The 21,103-nt window shown below is 48.4% G+C and overlaps 1 protein-coding gene and 2 long non-coding RNA genes across 3 annotated transcripts; 2 read left to right on the forward strand and 1 right to left on the reverse strand.

Annotated features, from left to right (window-relative positions):
* Positions 1–340: 340 nt before the first annotated feature.
* Positions 341–20,830, forward strand: LOC122365988. The gene is made up of 15 exons (XM_043337703.1): positions 341–580; positions 2,296–2,473; positions 2,829–2,906; positions 11,593–11,753; positions 12,207–12,338; positions 12,661–12,934; positions 13,350–13,641; positions 13,983–14,071; positions 14,284–14,425; positions 14,721–14,905; positions 15,152–15,357; positions 15,633–15,701; positions 16,083–16,178; positions 18,684–18,934; positions 20,049–20,830. The coding sequence occupies exons 1-15, from the start codon at positions 507–509 to the stop codon at positions 20,357–20,359; spliced, it is 2,538 nt and encodes an 845-aa protein (XP_043193638.1). The 5' UTR covers positions 341–506; the 3' UTR covers positions 20,360–20,830.
* Positions 3,057–4,004, forward strand: LOC122365990. The gene is made up of 2 exons (XR_006253820.1): positions 3,057–3,445; positions 3,692–4,004. It is a non-coding gene; the product is annotated as an uncharacterized LOC122365990 (long non-coding RNA).
* On the reverse strand, positions 4,415–10,802 carry LOC122365989. Its single transcript, XR_006253819.1, has 2 exons — positions 10,413–10,802; positions 4,415–10,166 (listed from the first exon to the last, which is right to left on the reverse strand). It is a non-coding gene; the product is annotated as an uncharacterized LOC122365989 (long non-coding RNA).
* Positions 20,831–21,103: the final 273 nt, after the last annotated feature.

A 21,103-nucleotide genomic window follows, 5' to 3' on the forward strand; every position in this document is an offset into this window, starting at 1 on the left:
TTTCGGCCTCCATTCGTAGTTATCGGCAATTTTTAAAGAAAATATGCCAGGAATGCGTTCTTATCCCAGGAATGCGTTCTTATCCGACAATACAGCCACCCGCGGCGAGGCTTTGGTTTTTAACCAATCAGCTTGCAGCAGTACTGATCAGGCACGGATCCCTGTACTAGCGAGTAGACCATGAGCAGTTGCATTATTTTTCGTTGTCTGTTCTGGCAATCGGCCGGCGGATGAACATCCGCAATCGAATCTTGAAATCCATCGCGCTGATTGGCGATGAGTTTCATGATCTACTTTCATGAGGTCTATGAAAGTAAACCTATGCTATGCCCTGAACAGATGACATCTCGTTTGTTAGCCATTTTACCTATCTCAATCTTGTACGAGGCCGTATATACCATCTTTTATATTGATATCCTGCATCTCCGATCCGATATCGGGACCTTATTTTTTGTTCGAACAAATACCTTGAATCTATATTTGTATACACTGTGCCTACAACAACGATGAAGAAGTGTGTGCTCTGCGGAGCAAACGACCTTCGTCGGGTCGGAACTGGTGCGCATGTGACTGTGCACAAGTAAGTACCTAAATTCTTATTTATTGCAATGGCTCCTTTATCATCATCTTTATCATCTTAAACTCTATTCAACTGTTCAGGCTTTCACAACTGAAAGGCCAGACTGGAAAAATACAAATTATGCCAAATGTATCCGGCATAGTGGCGGGATTGCGCTGAAAATTTCAGTATATGTCCGGCATTGCATGTGCCAAATTCAGCGCATGGTGGCAGCTGAATTTTTCAGTGCATGGTGGGTGACGGCAGAATTTTTATGCAACTGGCTGTCACCAATTTTTTGGGGTAGTGGTAAAGGAGTCGTCACACTCCCTTTTTGCAATCAAGGAGAGGCGCTATACCCAGGCCCTGTTTCACCGGTGATAGCAGCACGCTGCTATACCATTGGTGACCTGAGATGACCTCTGGGCCATAAAAAGGGGTCACAGGTGACGGGTGCCATTTTCATGTTCTGTGATAGCAGCAGCAGACGTGATAGCAGAACGCTGCTATCACGGTTTGCGAGCTGACGTAATGTGATGACATCATACTCTTGATGTAAGGGGCATTTCTGGCGCATGATTGCCGCAATATTGTTTGACGTCATCAACTAAATATTCAAAGTTTTGGTCTAAACTTTCCTTAAACTCACCTTTTTTGAAACATATATCCAACAAATATATTTTTTAATATATTTGCTATAGGTATTGACTGTGTCAACTCTTACTTTTAGAATGATAACGTCACTCAATATCGCGGCAACTTTTAGAATGATAACGTCACTCAATATCGTGGCAATCGTGCGCCAGAACTGCCCATTATGTCCTGAGTATGGCGTCATCACATTACATCAGCTCGCGAAACATGATAGTAGCCTGCTGCTATCGCTGGTGAAACAGGGTCCCAGAGATGCTTTCCAATAGAATTATACCAAACCAGACCTAATCAAACCTAACCAAACCTGACCTAAACTTACCTACAACCTAAAATCTACAAGATACAACCTAAAACTTATCACCTAAAACCTACAACCTACAACCTAACCTACGGCGCCTTTCCTTGGTTGCAAAAAGAAGTGTGACGCCTGCTTTACTACTACCATTTTTTGACACGCTGGTCAATCTAGCAGCAGACTTGCCCTGCGGGCACTGGCGGGTCTGGACTTGAAGAGAGTCAGAACTTCTGGTCTGGGCCTTGTTTCATCACACGATGCTACAGTGTGTCACACATGTTATGTTATTTAGTTTTCATGGGAACATCAACTAATTCAGACGCTCAGACAGAGGAGATCGTCCGAGGCCACGGAACATTCTGTCTGGTTGATATAGCCTTGGTCGGTAGATGTGCACATGTACTTTATGTAAAAGTGGCTTAATTTTGGTGCAAACAGGCACCCAACTTTCAGTGCAAATCATGCACTGGAATTTCAGTTCAAAATTGCTTGCTTCAAATTTTGGTGCATGAGGGTCTCATGGGCGTCCGCCATAGTGTATGGATGTTTTCCAGTCTGGCTGAAAGGTAGGACTTGGACACATTTATTCAGCCCCTCAAAGCCCATTTACTGGTTGTGGTTACACCTACCTTTTCATGGGGGTTTTGTTCATCTCTTGCCTACACAGTTTTCTTTCACTTATTATGCACTGACAAGAAAAGGAAACTCACCAGTGGAGCTACTCAGCTTGATGCACAGAGTATGTGTTGCATGGACTAAGCACGTGTTGACCCTTTTTTACTTTCAGGTTCCCGCAAAAAAAGCAGCACCGGGAAAAGTGGATGAGGGTCTGTGGCATGAGCAGGGAGCCAAGACCAAATGATGGGGTGTGTGAAAACCACTTCACAAGAGCTGCATACCATGCTGAGCACGATCAACAACATCTGCGACTGCGTCTGAAGAATACTGCTGTGCCGGATCAGAATGTAGGTTAATTTTTGGAAGTGATGATAATGCCTGCTATATTGACTCAAAAAATTATCAAAAGACATTAAATATTATTGTTTTTTTACAGTTATTCCTTGTACCCAGCCCTTACAGCCATCCAGCTTTAGTACTGAGTCCTTATTTGTGATATTTTTGCAAAAAAATTACTCCTTATACCGTGCCCTTACAGTTTTACAGCCTTAGCACCTTTCCCTTATTTTGATATTTTTTAGCCATTTCGACCTAACCGAATATCTATGTTCGTATGTTATTGTTTTGACCTGCATTTTATGTTACATCCCTATAGGTAAGTGTTATTAAAACATGTGATAATGGCGTGCTGACTTTTTACAGATTCCGTCTACGCCTTGCGTTGCTGTCGCTGCTCGGCCACCCACAGATGAAACTGATCAAGAAATGGACATCACTCAGGTAAGATCCAAAGCATCTTTTATTTTACGCATAATACACTAACTTAACTTGGTATGCACTCGGGGGCGGTCAGACACTAGCCAGCCATGGTTCTTTAGCCCTCTTGGCCTCTTGGGCTGATGGCTTGCTCCTGCTCGATCCTGTGAGAAATAGTTTTGGTGAGTATTTTCTATCCGACCAGTGGCTTCTATCCGAACAGTGGAAGCTGGACAGCCACGGCTGACTGTTGTTCTGTTGGCGGGCCAGCGCCGCCTCCCACCGGCCACCATACGATGACGGCCGCCGGAGACCGAGCACCGGTACCACCGGACAAAAAGTGGAATCGGCAAGGCCGGGCTAGCGACTGTCTGCAGATCGGCAGAGAAGAGCTGAGCTGCACCTACGCTGCAGGGCAACTACCGACTGCAGTGGCTTTACCTGTTTTTGTGTGACCAGCGAGGAATAAAACGGGCGCGAGACGGAGCAGCGAGACACTCCTCACACAGTCCACACCACGTTCGACAACACCCACTCTGCAACACTCCACTCAACATGCACAAGTAAGTACCTACGTAAGAATGACTCAGACCGGACGGTCTGCCCCAGCCAGCTCTCTTGGAGCTGTGCTGTGGGGACAAGGTGACGTGACGTCTTCTAGGAAGTCCGTTTAACTTGCCGAACTATTCGGTATATGGTTGAACTGTTTGTTTTGTCTTTCGGCTAACCATTCGGTTATCTCTTTCGGCCTTTTTTTTGGTGACCGTTGACCGCCGTTGTCCGGTCTCACTGCGCTGTTTGTGTTTCAGCCTGCCCGCCATCATGACGCTGACCAGGGAGCCGATTGGCTCGGCTTGGCGGCAGCAGGCTGTTCTTTCGGCACTCTTCCGGCCTCTCCAATATCGGCACACTCGAGTGCGATAGCAACTCGAGTGGGACTGATTTTCGGTCTTCTTTCGACACTCTTCCGTCTTCTTCGATATCAGCCTGTGCTAATGCAACGGCTATTCGTGCAGGACTGATTTTCGGCCTTGTCTCGTTTAATGACTCGATCGCTTCCTTTTGACATTTTGGTTTCGACCTCATCTTTTGGCTCATTTCAATATATCTACTTTTAACTCATGTTCACGTCTGTATGGTGGATGGTGTTGGGAACGAAGGAGGGAAAGGAACCAGAAACACACACATATCGATCGCGTTTTCATCAGTAATACCCCTAGACAGCACATAGAGTAAAAGATTGAAGAATATAATCCCCTAGACAACAGATAAATAATCAGGATGCAATGTAGGCTATACAAAGGGACCAACTTAAATCACATCGAGCCCCCAATGTGATTTAAGTTGGTCCCTTTGTATAGCCTACATTGCATCCTGATTATTTATCTGTTGTCTAGGGGATTATATTCTTCAATCTTTTACTCTATGTGCTGTCTAGGGGTATTACTGATGAAAACGCGATCGATATGTGTGTGTTTCTGGTTCCTTTCCCTCCTTCGTTCCCAACACCATCCACCATACAGACGTGAACATGAGTTAAAAGTAGATATATTGAAATGAGCCAAAAGATGAGGTCGAAACCAAAATGTCAAAAGGAAGCGATCGAGTCATTAAACGAGACAAGGCCGAAAATCAGTCCTGCACGAATAGCCGTTGCATTAGCACAGGCTGATATCGAAGAAGACGGAAGAGTGTCGAAAGAAGACCGAAAATCAGTCCCACTCGAGTTGCTATCGCACTCGAGTGTGCCGATATTGGAGAGGCCGGAAGAGTGCCGAAAGAACAGCCTGCTGCCGCCAAGCCGAGCCAATCGGCTCCCTGGTCAGCGTCATGATGGCGGGCAGGCTGAAACACAAACAGCGCAGTGAGACCGGACAACGGCGGTCAACGGTCACCAAAAAAAAGGCCGAAAGAGATAACCGAATGGTTAGCCGAAAGACAAAACAAACAGTTCAACCATATACCGAATAGTTCGGCAAGTTAAACGGACTTCCTAGAAGACGTCACGTCACCTTGTCCCCACAGCACAGCTCCAAGAGAGCTGGCTGGGGCAGACCGTCCGGTCTGAGTCATTCTTACGTAGGTACTTACTTGTGCATGTTGAGTGGAGTGTTGCAGAGTGGGTGTTGTCGAACGTGGTGTGGACTGTGTGAGGAGTGTCTCGCTGCTCCGTCTCGCGCCCGTTTTATTCCTCGCTGGTCACACAAAAACAGGTAAAGCCACTGCAGTCGGTAGTTGCCCTGCAGCGTAGGTGCAGCTCAGCTCTTCTCTGCCGATCTGCAGACAGTCGCTAGCCCGGCCTTGCCGATTCCACTTTTTGTCCGGTGGTACCGGTGCTCGGTCTCCGGCGGCCGTCATCGTATGGTGGCCGGTGGGAGGCGGCGCTGGCCCGCCAACAGAACAACAGTCAGCCGTGGCTGTCCAGCTTCCACTGTTCGGATAGAAGCCACTGGTCGGATAGAAAATACTCACCAAAACTATTTCTCACATCCCTTCCATTTTTATAGCGAACGAAGAACTGTAACCTTTGGGGATGAACGGGTACACATACGTAATAGTTAGATGGTTCACAGTCTAAATTGAGTTTGACTCGTTGATAAGTCAAATGCGACAAACCCTCTGTCTTAAACCGTTTTGTATCTTCCTAAAAATATGACTTTAGTACAAAATACAAAGTACTAAGTAGCTTGAATCTTAATTGATCATAACTTCATCAGATCGTATGGCTTCAATAACCCAAGCACTGCAAATTGGTACTGCTGCTTGATGCCAAATACTGGTAAAGCAACCAAAGCATATTTACATTTATGCTATTCTGGGAACCACATCTTCTTGCTACTGACCTGTGACAGTTTCAAGGATAAGGAATATCGGGGTTAACCGAAAAGGATTAGCAGAGGAACACGCCATGTAATATGAAAGGTACTCATGTTAACAATTCCCAATGCGGGCTTGGACTTTAAAATTCCCGAGCGTTAGCGTGATGTGTCCATCCGTCTGCTCTGAATTGCCACGCATGGAGGAAGATAAGTTACAGTCAAAGGGCGAGTGATCGTTTGCCTCTGTCATAACAGAAGGATGCGGCTCAGACTTCTGGCAGCAGTCAGCATCGAGACGTGGGACCTAAGGGCTCGGGTGAGGTGTTAGGGTTGAAGTCAATCTGTCATGCCGAGAGGTTCGTTGTGCCTGTAGACCTTCTGGTATCTCAGATACCTGTGTAGGACTCGCTCTGCTGCTGGCGCCAATGACTTGAGGACATTGAGAGGCACCAGACGACGCAAGCATCGTATCACACGAGCAATTTGTCCTATGACTATGCCGGTTCTATGCCCGCGCATCTTTGGTCTGCACAGATCCATTGATTGTCGCTGGATCTAGATTCAAGGCAATGCACAGGATTGTTGCTCCACCATAACTTGTACCTCAAGCACCAACTGACCCTTGTCACGACCTTCATGCATACTCTGAAGTAGATTGTAGCAAACTCATCTGCTTTACTTTAACAAGTGAGCACATGCCCGTTGGCTTTTGATCTTTCGATCTCAAAGGTTGTCCTTACTTTGTTCGTGACCCGACATCACCGTCGCTGGTCACTCACGAGTCGGTGGCGCTCCATACAGGGTCGGCTAAATCCATCAGGACCTCCACTCGGTGTGGTGTCTGTTGCAGACAATACAACGAAAGTTAGCCACAACAGCTGGTAGGTACACCTTTCATGAAACAAGACGTGGGCTCATCGTTCAGACTTAGGATTGTCAATAATTCAAACGAGTGCTGAACGAGTTATCTAGGATTGCAGATCTTAACTGCATAGGCTTCACGTTACACAGGAAACGGCGTGGTCAGTTTGCACAGTTGATGTTACTCCAGAACCTTGCTTAAAACCGTTAACATGCCGTTAACATACTTGTTATTCGCTAATTCGAGACAATGCAACCAAGCCAGCATTTCATTGATTTTTACTTTACCGTTGCGGTGCTACTCGGTTTAGCTCTACCGGCCAGAACTTCTCGGGACGTCTCGTACCTCGTACCTGCGCTGAAATCGAAACCTTTCGGCTTCAGTCAGCTCACGTTGTGACTGCTGTTGGGCCGAATTGTTATTTGTCTTTGCCACGGTATCTCGACCGCAAGACCCACGAATTCATTTTCGATGAATAAGGACATGAAGCGTATAAGTATATCTTCCACCTTTAAGATGAGCCATGGACTGGGCTCCTGAAGAGTTCTGCACTTGCTATGACTTGCGAAGTGCAACTAAGCAAGGATTCGAGTCGTCTTACCTCCTGCCATGGAATGGAGATAAAACGAGACGAAAACCACTTTCCCCCTTAACCACTGTCTTTCCCTCTGCAGTCACCTGAAGTGTACTCACATATCAGCCGTTTGTCGGGTTTGCTGTTTCTGCAACATCTGTGCAACGAAGCACAGCAAACGAGTCACCTTTCTTATCGACGCTGCAGTCAACTTCTGAAACAAGTAAACTGTCGATCGGTTTGCTGCTTCTGCAACACCTGTGCAAATGAAGCAAAGCAACCGAGTCATCATCCTAAGACACCTTTCCTATCGATGTCATCTTCTGAAACAATAAAGCTACTGGTCAGGTTTGCTGTACCTGCAGCACCTGTGTAACAAAGTCGAGCAATCGAGTCGTCATCACCCAATAAGACACCTTTCCTATCGACGTCACCTTCTGAAACATATAAGCTGTTAGTCGGGTTTGCTGCTGGCCTCTCTCTTGTAGTCGCCGGAGTGTTCGACTCTTTATACTCCGGTAGCAGTGTATTTGCGGTGGGGTTTGCCGCCTTACACGCTCAAATGGTTCCGTTTTTCACATACTAGGAACACCTCCTCAGCATGGATTGTCGCTTGTGCCAGTGACCTGCTGCTCCCGTCACTGCACGCCCAGCCCTTATGCCTAGAGCGTAAGCTGACCGAGAATTCCACCCATACCCGGCCGGTGTATGTTCGGTGGGCATGGACCCCCAGAGGACCACCCTCTGCCATGCTACTCACTCTGGTAGATAGGTGGGGCAGGCCCTATCACCAGTTCTCCTCAGCTCCTACGCGTCCGGGCAGCGACTGCCGTCCTGCTCCACGCGAGCAGACGGTCCGGTGACGTCCTCCTCCAAGAGACGTCTGTAGGCTGCACGTCCTACCTAGCACTCGCCCTTCTCTCAGGGACGTAGGCAGACGGCACGACCTACTCAATAAACGGAAACCACATTTCTGGCCCAGCACATCACCCGCCAAATAACAAATGCGTTTACCATTCTGTCAAATACTTCCCAACTGGACGGGAGTATCACCAATGTTGACTGGGATTATCTTCACAAATCACAACCCTCAACTGACTGATGAGATGACTGTCTGTTTGAACCGAAGCAAAGTTAAAAGTATATTGCCATCCAATGTTAACCATTAATGACTAATTAATACGAAATTTACCTATCAACTAGGGCAAAGTGTCTAACACAGAGAGAATTACTTCACCCGAATTCGACTTGCCGGAAACCTGCCACATGCTCTGAAATGTTGAAATTCCTGTGTAATAACTGAATAGATGTAAACGACGTTGTACTCTCACAAATAAATGACATCTCAAACTGTGAAACATTGAACCGATCTTATTCCACTGAACCTTGTCAACAACTCAGCCATGAAACAACTCCATGAAACAACAATTAAACCCAAACAACAAGTAAAACCACAAAAGAATAACTAATCATGTCAGCGAGGCATCAATCCACTCAGTCACAATGACACTTCGGAATGTGTCAGGGCCATGTAAGGTTATGTCAGCGGACCTCTGAACTCCGGAAACCTTGATCATGGGATACTTCCGCGATCTTGAAAACACTGATCAAATCGCATATCCGGTTTGGCGATCAGATGATCGAACTCGCGATGTTTTATCTGTGGATGGTTATTGCCCCGAACACGCTAGCTGACCACTGTGCTGCCATGCACCTGGTCACTGACGTCCTATGGCAACTACCCCAAAGTTCAATGACACCAAGTCGGTATCATCAGAACGTGTCATGACAACGAAGTCAGTGTTGGCTCCCTAAAGCCAAGTCAGTAACATCTGAGCATTAAAGGTCAAGACAAATCTCAATAACACCAAGTCGAAGTTATCAGATCAAACCTATGGACCAGCTCAAGAACACCAAGTCGGCATTATATGAGCACCTTATACGGGCAACTTCTTAATAAAGTTCAAGAATACCAAGTCCTGTATCATCCAAACATATTTTCAAGTCTAAGGAATCGAATGGATGTAATCAATGGCGCATATCAGGACATTCATTTATACCTCCTATGAAGTTAGGTAGCCATTTGCTGTCATGCCAACGATGCGAACGAATTAATTTACGAGGCATACGACCGAATAGCGTATCGCCAGAAGGCAAAGTAAGTAGACCCACAGAAGCAAGCAAGACTAACCTGAATCAAATGAACTTCAAGAGATGGCGACCTCGACGGTGCGTCCAATGTAGGTTGTCCATGCAGCATGCGGACCAACAATTGGCCTGACGAATCTAGTAGCGTCTGAAACTCGAGCCATTCACCATCAAATAAAGGCAACTGGAAATACACAAATTGTGACCAGTCAATTCACGAACACGGTGAAACGGAAAGTTTACGAACCACGAGCAGCAAGTTACACCAACGAAAACTTTACAAGCAAGAACATGCAATGAATCAACGGCATATACAATCAGGGTCCTGTTCGAGCAGAACAGAGTTTGAAATCCCGGACGAGCCCCCAATGTGATTTAAGTTGGTCCCTTTGTATAGCCTACATTGCATCCTGATTATTTATCTGTTGTCTAGGGGATTATATTCTTCAATCTTTTACTCTATGTGCTGTCTAGGGGTATTACTGATGAAAACGCGATCGATATGTGTGTGTTTCTGGTTCCTTTCCCTCCTTCGTTCCCAACACCATCCACCATACAGACGTGAACATGAGTTAAAAGTAGATATATTGAAATGAGCCAAAAGATGAGGTCGAAACCAAAATGTCAAAAGGAAGCGATCGAGTCATTAAACGAGACAAGGCCGAAAATCAGTCCTGCACGAATAGCCGTTGCATTAGCACAGGCTGATATCGAAGAAGACGGAAGAGTGTCGAAAGAAGACCGAAAATCAGTCCCACTCGAGTTGCTATCGCACTCGAGTGTGCCGATATTGGAGAGGCCGGAAGAGTGCCGAAAGAACAGCCTGCTGCCGCCAAGCCGAGCCAATCGGCTCCCTGGTCAGCGTCATGATGGCGGGCAGGCTGAAACACAAACAGCGCAGTGAGACCGGACAACGGCGGTCAACGGTCACCAAAAAAAAGGCCGAAAGAGATAACCGAATGGTTAGCCGAAAGACAAAACAAACAGTTCAACCATATACCGAATAGTTCGGCAAGTTAAACGGACTTCCTAGAAGACGTCACGTCACCTTGTCCCCACAGCACAGCTCCAAGAGAGCTGGCTGGGGCAGACCGTCCGGTCTGAGTCATTCTTACGTAGGTACTTACTTGTGCATGTTGAGTGGAGTGTTGCAGAGTGGGTGTTGTCGAACGTGGTGTGGACTGTGTGAGGAGTGTCTCGCTGCTCCGTCTCGCGCCCGTTTTATTCCTCGCTGGTCACACAAAAACAGGTAAAGCCACTGCAGTCGGTAGTTGCCCTGCAGCGTAGGTGCAGCTCAGCTCTTCTCTGCCGATCTGCAGACAGTCGCTAGCCCGGCCTTGCCGATTCCACTTTTTGTCCGGTGGTACCGGTGCTCGGTCTCCGGCGGCCGTCATCGTATGGTGGCCGGTGGGAGGCGGCGCTGGCCCGCCAACAGAACAACAGTCAGCCGTGGCTGTCCAGCTTCCACTGTTCGGATAGAAGCCACTGGTCGGATAGAAAATACTCACCAAAACTATTTCTCACAATCCCTCGGTCGGTTGACACAGTGGAAGCGTCGCCTCGCTAGGGTCTGACGCGTTTTACGCTGGGACTGGGTGATATGGGCGGGGGGAATCGTTGGTTTATGTAAAAGCTGCTCTTAGACCTGAATCTCCGTCGGGCGTCACTAGTGTTGCGTCGGTTTTTCGTCAGGGACTACTCCCCGTAACACTTTCTCACCTTGGCCTTATATTTCCCAAAGTCATGCAACATAAACAAGAAATCGCCACACTGGCATAAACCTTTCCCTAGAGCAGATTTTGGCTAGAAAATCTACTCTCTCCAGACCACACATTTCATCCACCTCAACCCGTTTATTTCCCTTTTATTTGAATAACTGAAAGGGAAAACCACAATTATACCCACAAAACAAATGACTACTAAATGTGATGAGCCAAACAGATACCTAATATTAACAAGTCATGGTTGACTCTATATGAATAGAGCTAAGTGATTGCGCTCTTTTATTTAGCGTACTACATAGTAGTAGTATATAGTAGCCCGCTGCCGTCCATGTGGTTTCCAAATAAGTGGATGTCTTTACTGGCCCAATTTTCATAGATATGGATTCTTTATTAAGTTAAGGACTAGCAGGGCTAGCTGTCGTGCCTGAGCTTGAACAAATGGGTGTTATCCCTTGTTCGATTTTCTTTCTTGATCTCCAGTTAGGCATTGTATAGCAAACAAATTGTGTTCAGTGAGCAGGTTTCTTCAGTATCAAACATTTGATCAGCTGATGGTCAGGACTAAGTTATTATATTTTCTCAGGGAGGAAGCGAGCAGCAGCAACCATCCATTGCTCCTGGACCGTGCTGCATCTGCAGATGCCACCAATCGACCTCGGCTGCTACATCAGGTGCAGCAGCTGCAGGTGCTGCTACTTCAGCTTCGGAGCATCATCAACCACAGCTGGTCACGTCTACGCCCAGGTTAGCGTTGTTATTTCAGTAAACAATAAATATTTTAGTTAAGTACTGTATGTGTGTGCGGTGTGCAAACTGTGCACTGTGCGCTGTGCGGCCAGCCACCTCCGACTCCCGAGTCCCACTTGAAGTTGCTCTAGCGAGCGCGCGTCGTCACTAGCTGGCCGTATACATCCTGAGGGACCCGCTCATGGCAGAGGCAGGGCGGTCTCTGTGCGAACGCGCCGTGACGCCTTGTCTGCCAGACGTGGTACCTGTTCAGGAGCCTGGGCTGGTGACCCACTCCAATCCGGAGCGGAGAATCGCTGGGAATTCGCACCCCACCCCCACCCACCCGGCGGCTCTGTAGTATCACGGGGCTGTTCGACGTGGGAAGGCGTGCCCTGATCGACGCCGGGACGTATTGCAGCACTTTTGTTCGCTTCAATTGCACTACAGTGTATCCGGTTTCTGTTTCAGGCAACCTGCTGGGCTACAGCAAGCTGACATGACTTGGACGCCGGCCATGGATACTGCCACGCCCAGCAGTACCACCACGTCACGGCAGGCTCAGTATTTTCACGTAGATCTACTCATGGAAGAGGAAGTCATGTAAGTCATTACTCGAATGCTAATCATAGTCTTTGTTTCTCTAATTTGTTTGTTTCATATTTCATATTGTGCCCAACCTATCATAGCCTTTGGAAAAAATGGTCACAATGTGGAATGGCTACTCCCGGGAGGGTACCTACTGAAAGTTTGGTGACGATCGGCGCAGCGGTTTTGGAGATATCGAAAAAAAAAAACTAAAGAGGGGAGCAAAAAAATCCCCACCCCCCACCGCCTGGACAGTTAAAGTGTTAGTGGAAAGTTAAAGTGGAAAGTGTCCTTGCGTTGTCTATTTGCCGTAAAATAAACAAAAAAACGTTTGCAGGGACGCCACACTTCCTGACGTCAACGAAACGGCTGATTGTGATGTCACTCTGGTGGAGCCGGAGGACGTAGCGGACGAGACGGAGGACGTGGAGCAGCAGCCAGAGCAGCAGGCCACCGATGACAGTCCCAGACAATGGTCGACGATGAGCGCCTTCATCTCCGAGCCAGAACTGATGACCCTGGTGCGCGATATCGTCGTCCAGTGTCGAAAATGCGGCACGGAATGTGCACCATTCGTGAAGAGGATTTCGCTCTCTTTCAGGATCTGCTGGGTGAGAACATCATATCTTACTGAGTGCAATTTCCAACCAGCAATGTACCCATTTGATTGAATTTGGTAGAGATGAAAACTTGCATGCTTTAACTCGGTTATTCCTTATTTCTTTTCAACTTTCTAGTGCATATTATTCGCTCGGCTCAGTATCACTAGGTAGCATATCCGAATATGCTAATTTTGGCTCCATAAAAGTCATCAATACTGATAATAACGCCTATGACAGTGCATGAATTGAAATGAAACATTTCGACGTTTTGCCTTGCCCAAAAATCTGAATTAGACCCTCCGCTGCGTTACGGATGAGGGGATGGGGCACGCTACTGCGGCAGACGGTAGGATCACAATATACGCCAGCGTGACCTGTTCACCCGATGGGAAAAATGACATTTTTCCGTGTTTTTCTTTCACAGGTTTGCCAAATCTGCGGCTCTGAGGCAAGGTCATGGTGGTCGACAGAACGGACTGGCCAGGTTCATTCGTTGGATACGGTGTGGGCCACAGCCATCGTTGCAAGTGGAAACCACTACGATAAGGTCGAGAAGCTTCTGAAGTACGCCAACGTAGGCGGGCTGAGCAAGTCCGCCTTCCAACGCATCTCGAGAACCGTTCTTCAGCCTGTGGTGCAGGAGGCCTTCAAGGACGTGCTGGAAGCCAACCGTCAAGCGGCCCTGGACTCGTCACCAGACGGACTGGTGTTGTCAGGTATGTGATATGTGTAATATTTTGATGCAACTTTCGTTATGCGTTGAACTGTTGAAAATAAAGATAAATTTGCTTGGTCAGTAGCTTAAAGGGACTATCCCATCTTAACATTAGATTGAAGTTGAGATAGCCAAGTTGAGGCCAGAGTCTCAGAATTATCCTCTAGCAAAGTCTAAGGAGCCTCATTTGCGTGATCGAAAGAATATCTGTATTCAAAGTAGTCAATTGTAAATCATAAGGGTCATAGTACATTTGCATAGGACCTTACGTTTTGTGACGTCACCGGATTTCCGTGCTATTGCAGTTCCCCTGCTGACACACCTATCCTTTTGCTGCCTTAGGCGACTGTCAAAACGACAGCCCGGGATTCAGTGCCGCTTACGGGACTTACACCGTGATGGATCACACAACTGGACACATCCTAGCGCAGGTCAGGTTTCTTCGTTTATAATACGCCATCATCAAACACTTTTGGGTATTTCTATGTCATATACTTGTTTCTTTATCTTTGATACTGTAGGAGGTAGGTGGTTTCTCGCACAACTTTTTTTGTGTGAAAGTAATCCAGCATTGCTATTGATATTTTGACTCCATAAAAAGCGCATAACACAGAATGACATGTTGCTCATCTGTCCCTTGCAGGCTACACTCTGCCGCCAGGAGGTGGGACTAAGCAGTCCCAGACTGGAACCGGAGGGCGCCCGGAGGTGTCTGGAGCAGCTTGCTGACCTTCCAGTGAAGGAGTTTGTCTCAGACCAACATGCTGGGGTGAAGAAGGTAGTCGGTAAGTCATAGTATTTTCTTAAAGAGATAGTCCCACCTGGGTAAATGCCGGCGAAGCGAACATACCGTAACTGTGCCCAAGATGCTTAATACGTTCTACGGTACACATTTGCAACTTTTTGCCTAAGCCAGTTGCCAGTTGCCGTGCCTAAGCCAGTTGAAAGTACCCTCTCACCCTTCCGCACGTGCAGGGCTCACTCTATCGCTCGCTCGTTCTTCGCCCAAAAGGCGTTTTACGGGTAAGTATTTCCATTCAAATTCATTATCATTAAACATGTACATATGTGTCATTTTAGGGAGAGCTCGCCCGGGCATACAATATTCGTATGACGTTTGGCATGCGGCAAAGAACGTCGCAAAGAAAGTTCGCCAGCAAGCCAGCGTCCCGAAAAACCGGGCTTTGCTGCCGTGGGTCCCTCAAGTGAAGAATCACTTCTGGTGGTGCTGCCAGATGAGTGAGGGATCACCGGCAAAGTTTCACGTTAGTTTTGTTCTCTTCCAATCCAGGTCCAAGAAGAAGTGTTGCAATTGTATACTCTCATGAACCTAGCATCACGGTAACGTAAGATAATAGGTTTGGGTTTAGGTTAATATGGACTGGGCGAGTGCTTTAAAATTTTCAAACTGATTCTACAGGCATACACTTATACTATTTTAACCCAAACTTTTAGTTTGTTTGAGATATGTTCGATTGCATCTATTGGTTTAACTATGTATTTGATTGCAGAAATTGTGGGTGATGATCAACAATCATGTGGTGAATGTCCATGCGGTGCCATCGGGTCTGAACCGATGCCACCACGATCCGCTACCTGACACCGAACGCCATGACCCGCCCTGGCTGGAGCCGGATTCATCAGCTCACCGCGCTCTCCGGGATATCGTCTCCAGCAGACGCGTCTTGGACCTCGCGGACTACGTCTGCACATTCCGGTACGTATTAATGTGTAGTTATTTATACATGTCACGCTATCATAATTCAGACGCGTAGCTTGCATATTCATTGGACACTTCTCATAGGCAAGCAGCGGGAACGGGGACTTTGACAGGGACAGGTGTCCTCCGCTGACTTTGCTGCTGCTCACTTCAATTAGGGGTCAGAACACGTCCTACGGCCTCTTAATCGTGACCTGTGTGATCTGTGTGACTCGAGAAGTGATTTCCTGCGGAGATTGTTATTAACGAAATGTTTTTTTCCCCGATGTCAGGCACACTGGGTCACTGGAGGTTTTCCACGCGGCGACGCTAAAGTACACGCCGAAACTGGTGTACTTTGCGTAAGTAGCAAGTTATTGATGTGCACGGGGGAAACGTATTACGATTAATTCACCCTCTTTTTCAATCCACACATTCAACCCACGTTTTCCATTTACCTTAATCGTTGTTCCGCAACTTTAGACGACCAATGTTCTAAATTTGGGCTACCATCTCTGTTGACCGGGGGCCGCAAGGTACAGTTCAATTAAACCCCATGTTAGAAGTGAACTATTTCCTTTAATCCAAAGTAAGTCCACGTGAGAGCCTCACATTGCCACCTCTCTTTCGCTCGCTCGTTCATTGCCATAAAAAGCGTACTGGTACTAACCTTTACTCTGTTACCTAATTCAAGGCTCTTAGAGAAAGCACAATATTTAGGCTAATCTTTTGTTTCTTTCCAGCCCACCTACGTACACCATGCGTAAGCAGCTGGCTGTGCTGGACTACTCAGCCAACAAGGACCGTGACTTCGCAAGAGATGCGACAGGAAATCCAAAGTGAGACATTTTTTCTTTGCACAGACTCGCGTTCTAAAATCCAGTGACTTTTCACGAACATCTTTCCGCGCTCGGCGCTCGCTCTTAACCCTATTAGTGGCAGGGGGGGTTGTTTTTATCCACCCCTCAGGTTTTTCTGGAATATCTCCGAAACCGCTGAAGCTACGATGCTGAAATTTTCTGACTTTTCCTAAAACTAAATTGGGCACATTCCCTGAAAATTTCAAGTTCATAACTTTACCAGGGGCGGCTCCAGAGCACTGGGAATTGGGGGGTCCTATTCGTGAAGCGAGTCATTTGGGCGAAGATCACGATGCTGCACCAGTTTTACGAACAGTGAATGAAAGGTATCATGTGATAACATATACAGTTATTGTGCATCCTCTTTTGACACGTTTTTGCTATAATAGGCGGATCCAGGCGTCCAAAAAGGGGGGTTATGTTTTACCTCCCAACATAGGTGCCCTGACACCGCCAGGGCATATTTTAAGGATTTTTTACTGCGTCCCAAAGGTGGCATAGGGCACATGCTTCGATCGGAAAGGGCACATACCTTATCCACCTGCATCTCTGCATCTGCTTACTACCTATATCGACCAGTTACTGCAGCCGTTTTGGAGCGGCTCACGGCCGATAGCACACCGGGCGTGCGCTAGCCGCCGGCGCTAAGCGCTAACCAGTAACCACTGAGTGCGCGTGGCCGACTGCCGCCCCGATGGCGCTGGCCCCCGACACCGGCGCGGCGCTGCTGACCCATGGAGGGGGGAGGGGGGCTGATAATTAGTTGAGCCGGAATTGGGATAGAAGCCGGTATGGAATTGGGATAGAAGCTCAGCGAGACTAAGGGATTGTGTGGTGCCTTCGGTACGCCCCTCAAAATCACCCGCGTAGGGCCCTCAGGGCCGCCGGTTATGAAGCCTTTGGAGGCACTGGTGTGGGCCCTCACAGGTACCGGTGTGATGCTCTCAGAGGCATTGGTGCGGGCCCCCAGAGGTGCCGCTGTGGGCCCTCAGAGGCGCCGGTGAGGGTCCTGGACCACAGTTGCCGTTGTGGGCCCTCAGAGACACTGCAGTGTGGGGTTGTCACAGTCCGGTGTGGGACCCTTAGAGCTGCTGGCTCGAACCCTTTACAGGCCGACAGGGGCTCTCAGAGACCGACAAGGGGCTCTCAAGAAGTCTGCGGTGCCTTCGGGAGCCCTGTGGAGTCCTTAGAGACCAGCAAGGTACACTCAGACGCCAGTGGGGCCCTCAGAGTCGTCGGTGTGGGGCCCTCGAAAGTCACCGGTGAGTGGCCGTCCGATGCGGCTCCGGCGTTGAGCCCCCAGAGCCGCCGATATATGGTCTTAAGAAGCACTGGTTTCGGGACCTCATTCAGGGGTGCCGGTTGCACTCAGAGGTGGCAGTGTTGGGCCCTCAGCTAGGCACCGGTGTGGGGCATTCACAGCCGCCGGTGAGGGCCCTCGCAGGCGCCGTTGTGGGGGCCTTCAACCACTGGTTTAGGGGGTCATCGCAGGCGTGTGTGGAACCCTTAGAGCTGCTGGTCCCTGTAGGCCGGTAAGGGCCCTCAGAGGCCGGCAAGTAGCCCTCAGAGGTCGCCAATAGGCCCTGAGAAGCCGGCAAAGGGCACTCAAAGGCCGACAAGGGACACTAAAAAGCCGGTGTGGGGCTCTTATGGAGTCTGTTGCATAGTAAAAGACCGAGGCATGCTAATTATTATTGCTTGCACTTTTCCGCTGAAACCGTGACATTTCAGTGTGGGACGCAGTGGTCCAAATTTCGCGAGTGCTACGTCCCAAAGGCAGGGGGCTGCGTCCCAAAATGGGACGCAGTCAGTATGTTAAAATATGCCCTGGACACCGCCTATGCATTACCAATACAATTTTAGTCGTTCTCTCATAAGAAAATTATAACATAACAAGACCATTACCACCCTTTTTAGAAACAGTACCAACAAAAACCTTATTTACTATACTTTTTGTGTACCCCCAATCTCAATGATCTGTATCCGCCTATGATTTTTGAAAATGCATATTTTAGGATCCATGTGAATTCCTGGTTCATTCTCTATCGATCGGCAAAAGTTGCGTTAAGATTGGTTCAGAAACCTGGCCGTGATAAACAGTCTAAAATGTATCTGCAATTTGCCCGTTTTTACCCCCCTCTACCCCCCCCCCTATTGACATTTTTTAATTTTTATTTTTTTAGAAATGTAGATCACGTTGAGCGAAATCGAATGCCGTTTGAATTTTGAAAATCGGCCCGTTAGATCTCGAGATATCAAGGGGGGGTCGTAAACAGCCCCCCCCCCTGCCACTAATAGGGGGTAGCCAGGAGCCTGCCACTAATAGGGTTAAGAAGGTGCATATGTAATATGTGCTGCCAATTTCACCAATGTTCAATGGCATGGAGTTGTCATGAATAAGTATTAGATAAATTGAGTTGCTTGTCACATTTACCTAATATAAAGGTGAAAAATGTTACATTATTTTGCGTATTCTCATCCCAGGACTGTGATGGTGTACAGTCGTGTCAGCGACGCTTTCCACATCCGGCCGATCAAGGAGCAGAAGTCCGACCGTCACGTGCGGCCGCTCCTGGAGGCGGCAGTCCGGCGACGGAGAGACGTGCTGATGACCAGTGGCGTGATGAGCCCGGGCGACCCTCGGCGGAGGCACCCGTACGTCCACCGAGGACCCCGCGTGGACGAGGAGAAGGGAGCTCTACTGGCCGCATGGGCTTCCCGGAGTAGGTTCAGCGGTAAGTGGAAAATAACTTTTACATTATTTTCTTTTACAGGCTATTGAAAGACTTCAGTAATGTACACTTTAATGTCATTTTCACTAGTATTAATTGCAGTGTTCAATCTTATTTGAAAACCAGTATAGCGCCGTGTTCGGCGATAAACGAACGAGCACCAAAAACAGGTGTGCACGTACACATGGGCGTACCCAACCACCAAATTTGAACATTCGGTGGAGCCGTTCCGGAGATACAGAGAAGGATTGCGCACGTGCCCACGTGCAACTGATGCACTCACACCTGGCTTGTCTAATGGGTAATGTAGCTAATAGCCTAATAAGCTTCTACCCACTCACGAAATTTGAACGGAATCGGTCAAGCCATTCTTGAGAAACAGATGGGGTGCGCACGCGCTGGTTTCTCCCATCCGTTACTATTCAAAAGGTTGTAACAAATAAGCGCTACCAACACTAAATTTGAACAGAATTGCCCAGCCGTTTCCGAATAAGAGCATGCGAACATTTGTGACACCCCCTTGCTCAGCACGCGCCACTTGCTACAGCAATGACAGTGATACACATTTAGACAGCAATAGTCCAATTCACGGCAGAAGAAATGGGGTTACCCAGCGTCGAAAACCGCTTGTCGATTGGATGACCCGTTCCAAAAATAAAAATAAAAATAAACTTCTCAAGAGCGTGACCACATCCGGTCGGCCGCAGGGGCGGAGCTTCCTATACAGTCGGTGGGGCGGCTGCCCCACCAACGTGGTATTTCGCCCCACCAATAAGCGTTTTGCCCCATCATCTTTAGCTGATTTCTAAGACTTTGTTGCTTTCCAAATTAATCTTGTTCGCATTGAAGAGTTTGGAATGTCTGTTTAATGCAAAAACATTATATCTGTAATGATAGGAATTGATTCAGTGTGACATTTTATTCAACTTCATAATCGGATACTGTGAGTTTGACGACTTGTTGCCCCACCAACTTCCCTGGAAAAGCTCCATCCATGGTCGGCCGCTCATACTGACTTTTCCCCATATACTCGTAAGAACTCGCTACGCACTCGCGCTCACTCGTAATAGGTACAAGCCACACGTCTTAATTGCCATGCACTTTTTATCTATTCAAGGATCTTCCACCATCGTGGCCGAGGCAACAACAACCGACGCGGCCACCGACGCCGCCATCGACGCGGCCACCGACGCCGCCATCGACGCGGCCACCGACGCTGCCATCGACGCGGCCATCGCCATCGACGCGGCCATCGTCGCCGACGCGGCAACCGATGCCGACGCGGCAACCGATGCTGATGCGGCAATCGACGCGGCTATCGACGCGGCAATCGACGCAGTCACCGACGCAGCTGAGACGGCAGGCGCGGGTCCACGGACGACGAGGACTGCCCGTAAGCGGAGGGGACCTCAGCGCTACAGTCCTTGAGCGAGCCGGTGCGGGTCCCAGCATAACGACTTGTCTGATTTGGTGGTTGATTTATTGGTTGATTGATAGTATATTGTTATGGATGCCGGATTGCTATTGTTAGGTCGTGCGAGTGTTGATGTTATTACCATAGAATTGGAGTAGACAATTGTCACTCCAATTCAGAGTTGGACGGTCGGTTGTTAAATTGATCTCGTGATGGCAGTGCTGTGCTGGAGCCGGACTCGGTACGACGTTGAGTGGTAGTGACAGCACGCTGTGAGTGCGCGGAAGATATCGGATACACTCCGGTGGGGAGATACCCGACCGGCGTACCGGACCGTGTCCCTCGTTCCGAAGTTGCACTTTCCACCGAGGACTCCGCGTATGTGACTGGCGCGCGATAACTCCTGTGACGTCATCGGCAGTATTGTCTGGCTTAGTGTGTTGAAAGTTGTGGGAAATTGCAACGATATACAAAACATCGTTATATTTACGGCCTTGTACAATTAAATCAAACGAGTTATCCGGTCCTGGAGCGTCTGCGCGGCTCCCCCACTGGCGACATCCGCTGCCAGCGCGCGGGCGGCATGCCCCTGCTCACAGGATGTCCTCGAGCTGCTTGAATCCGACGTAGCGGCCGTGCAGGTCCGGCCACTTGGTTCGGATGGCCGTCACCACGCAGGCCGGAACGACACGGCGCTGCCCCGTGCCGAGTCGGCCCCACCTGAGAGTAAACGCAAATCGCCACTTAGGGAGCACATT

The sequence above is a fragment of the Amphibalanus amphitrite genome, unplaced genomic scaffold (assembly GCF_019059575.1).
Source record: "Amphibalanus amphitrite isolate SeventyFive unplaced genomic scaffold, NRLGWU_Aamphi_draft 000776F_arrow, whole genome shotgun sequence".
Classification (NCBI taxonomy): domain Eukaryota; kingdom Metazoa; phylum Arthropoda; class Thecostraca; order Balanomorpha; family Balanidae; genus Amphibalanus; species Amphibalanus amphitrite.

What these genes read in the sequence shown, in the direction of transcription:
- LOC122365988 (XM_043337703.1), top strand. Translation starts at nt 507, where the DNA reads ATGAAGAAGTGTGTGCTCTGCGGAGCAAACGACCTTCGTCGGGTCGGA. An exon ending in CTGGTCACGTCTACGCCCAG is followed by an intron (nt 11,754 to 12,206) that starts GTTAGCGTTGTT and finishes TTTCTGTTTCAG; the next exon opens with GCAACCTGCTGGGCTACAGC. An exon ending in TCTCTTTCAGGATCTGCTGG is followed by an intron (nt 12,935 to 13,349) that starts GTGAGAACATCA and finishes TTTCTTTCACAG; the next exon opens with GTTTGCCAAATCTGCGGCTC.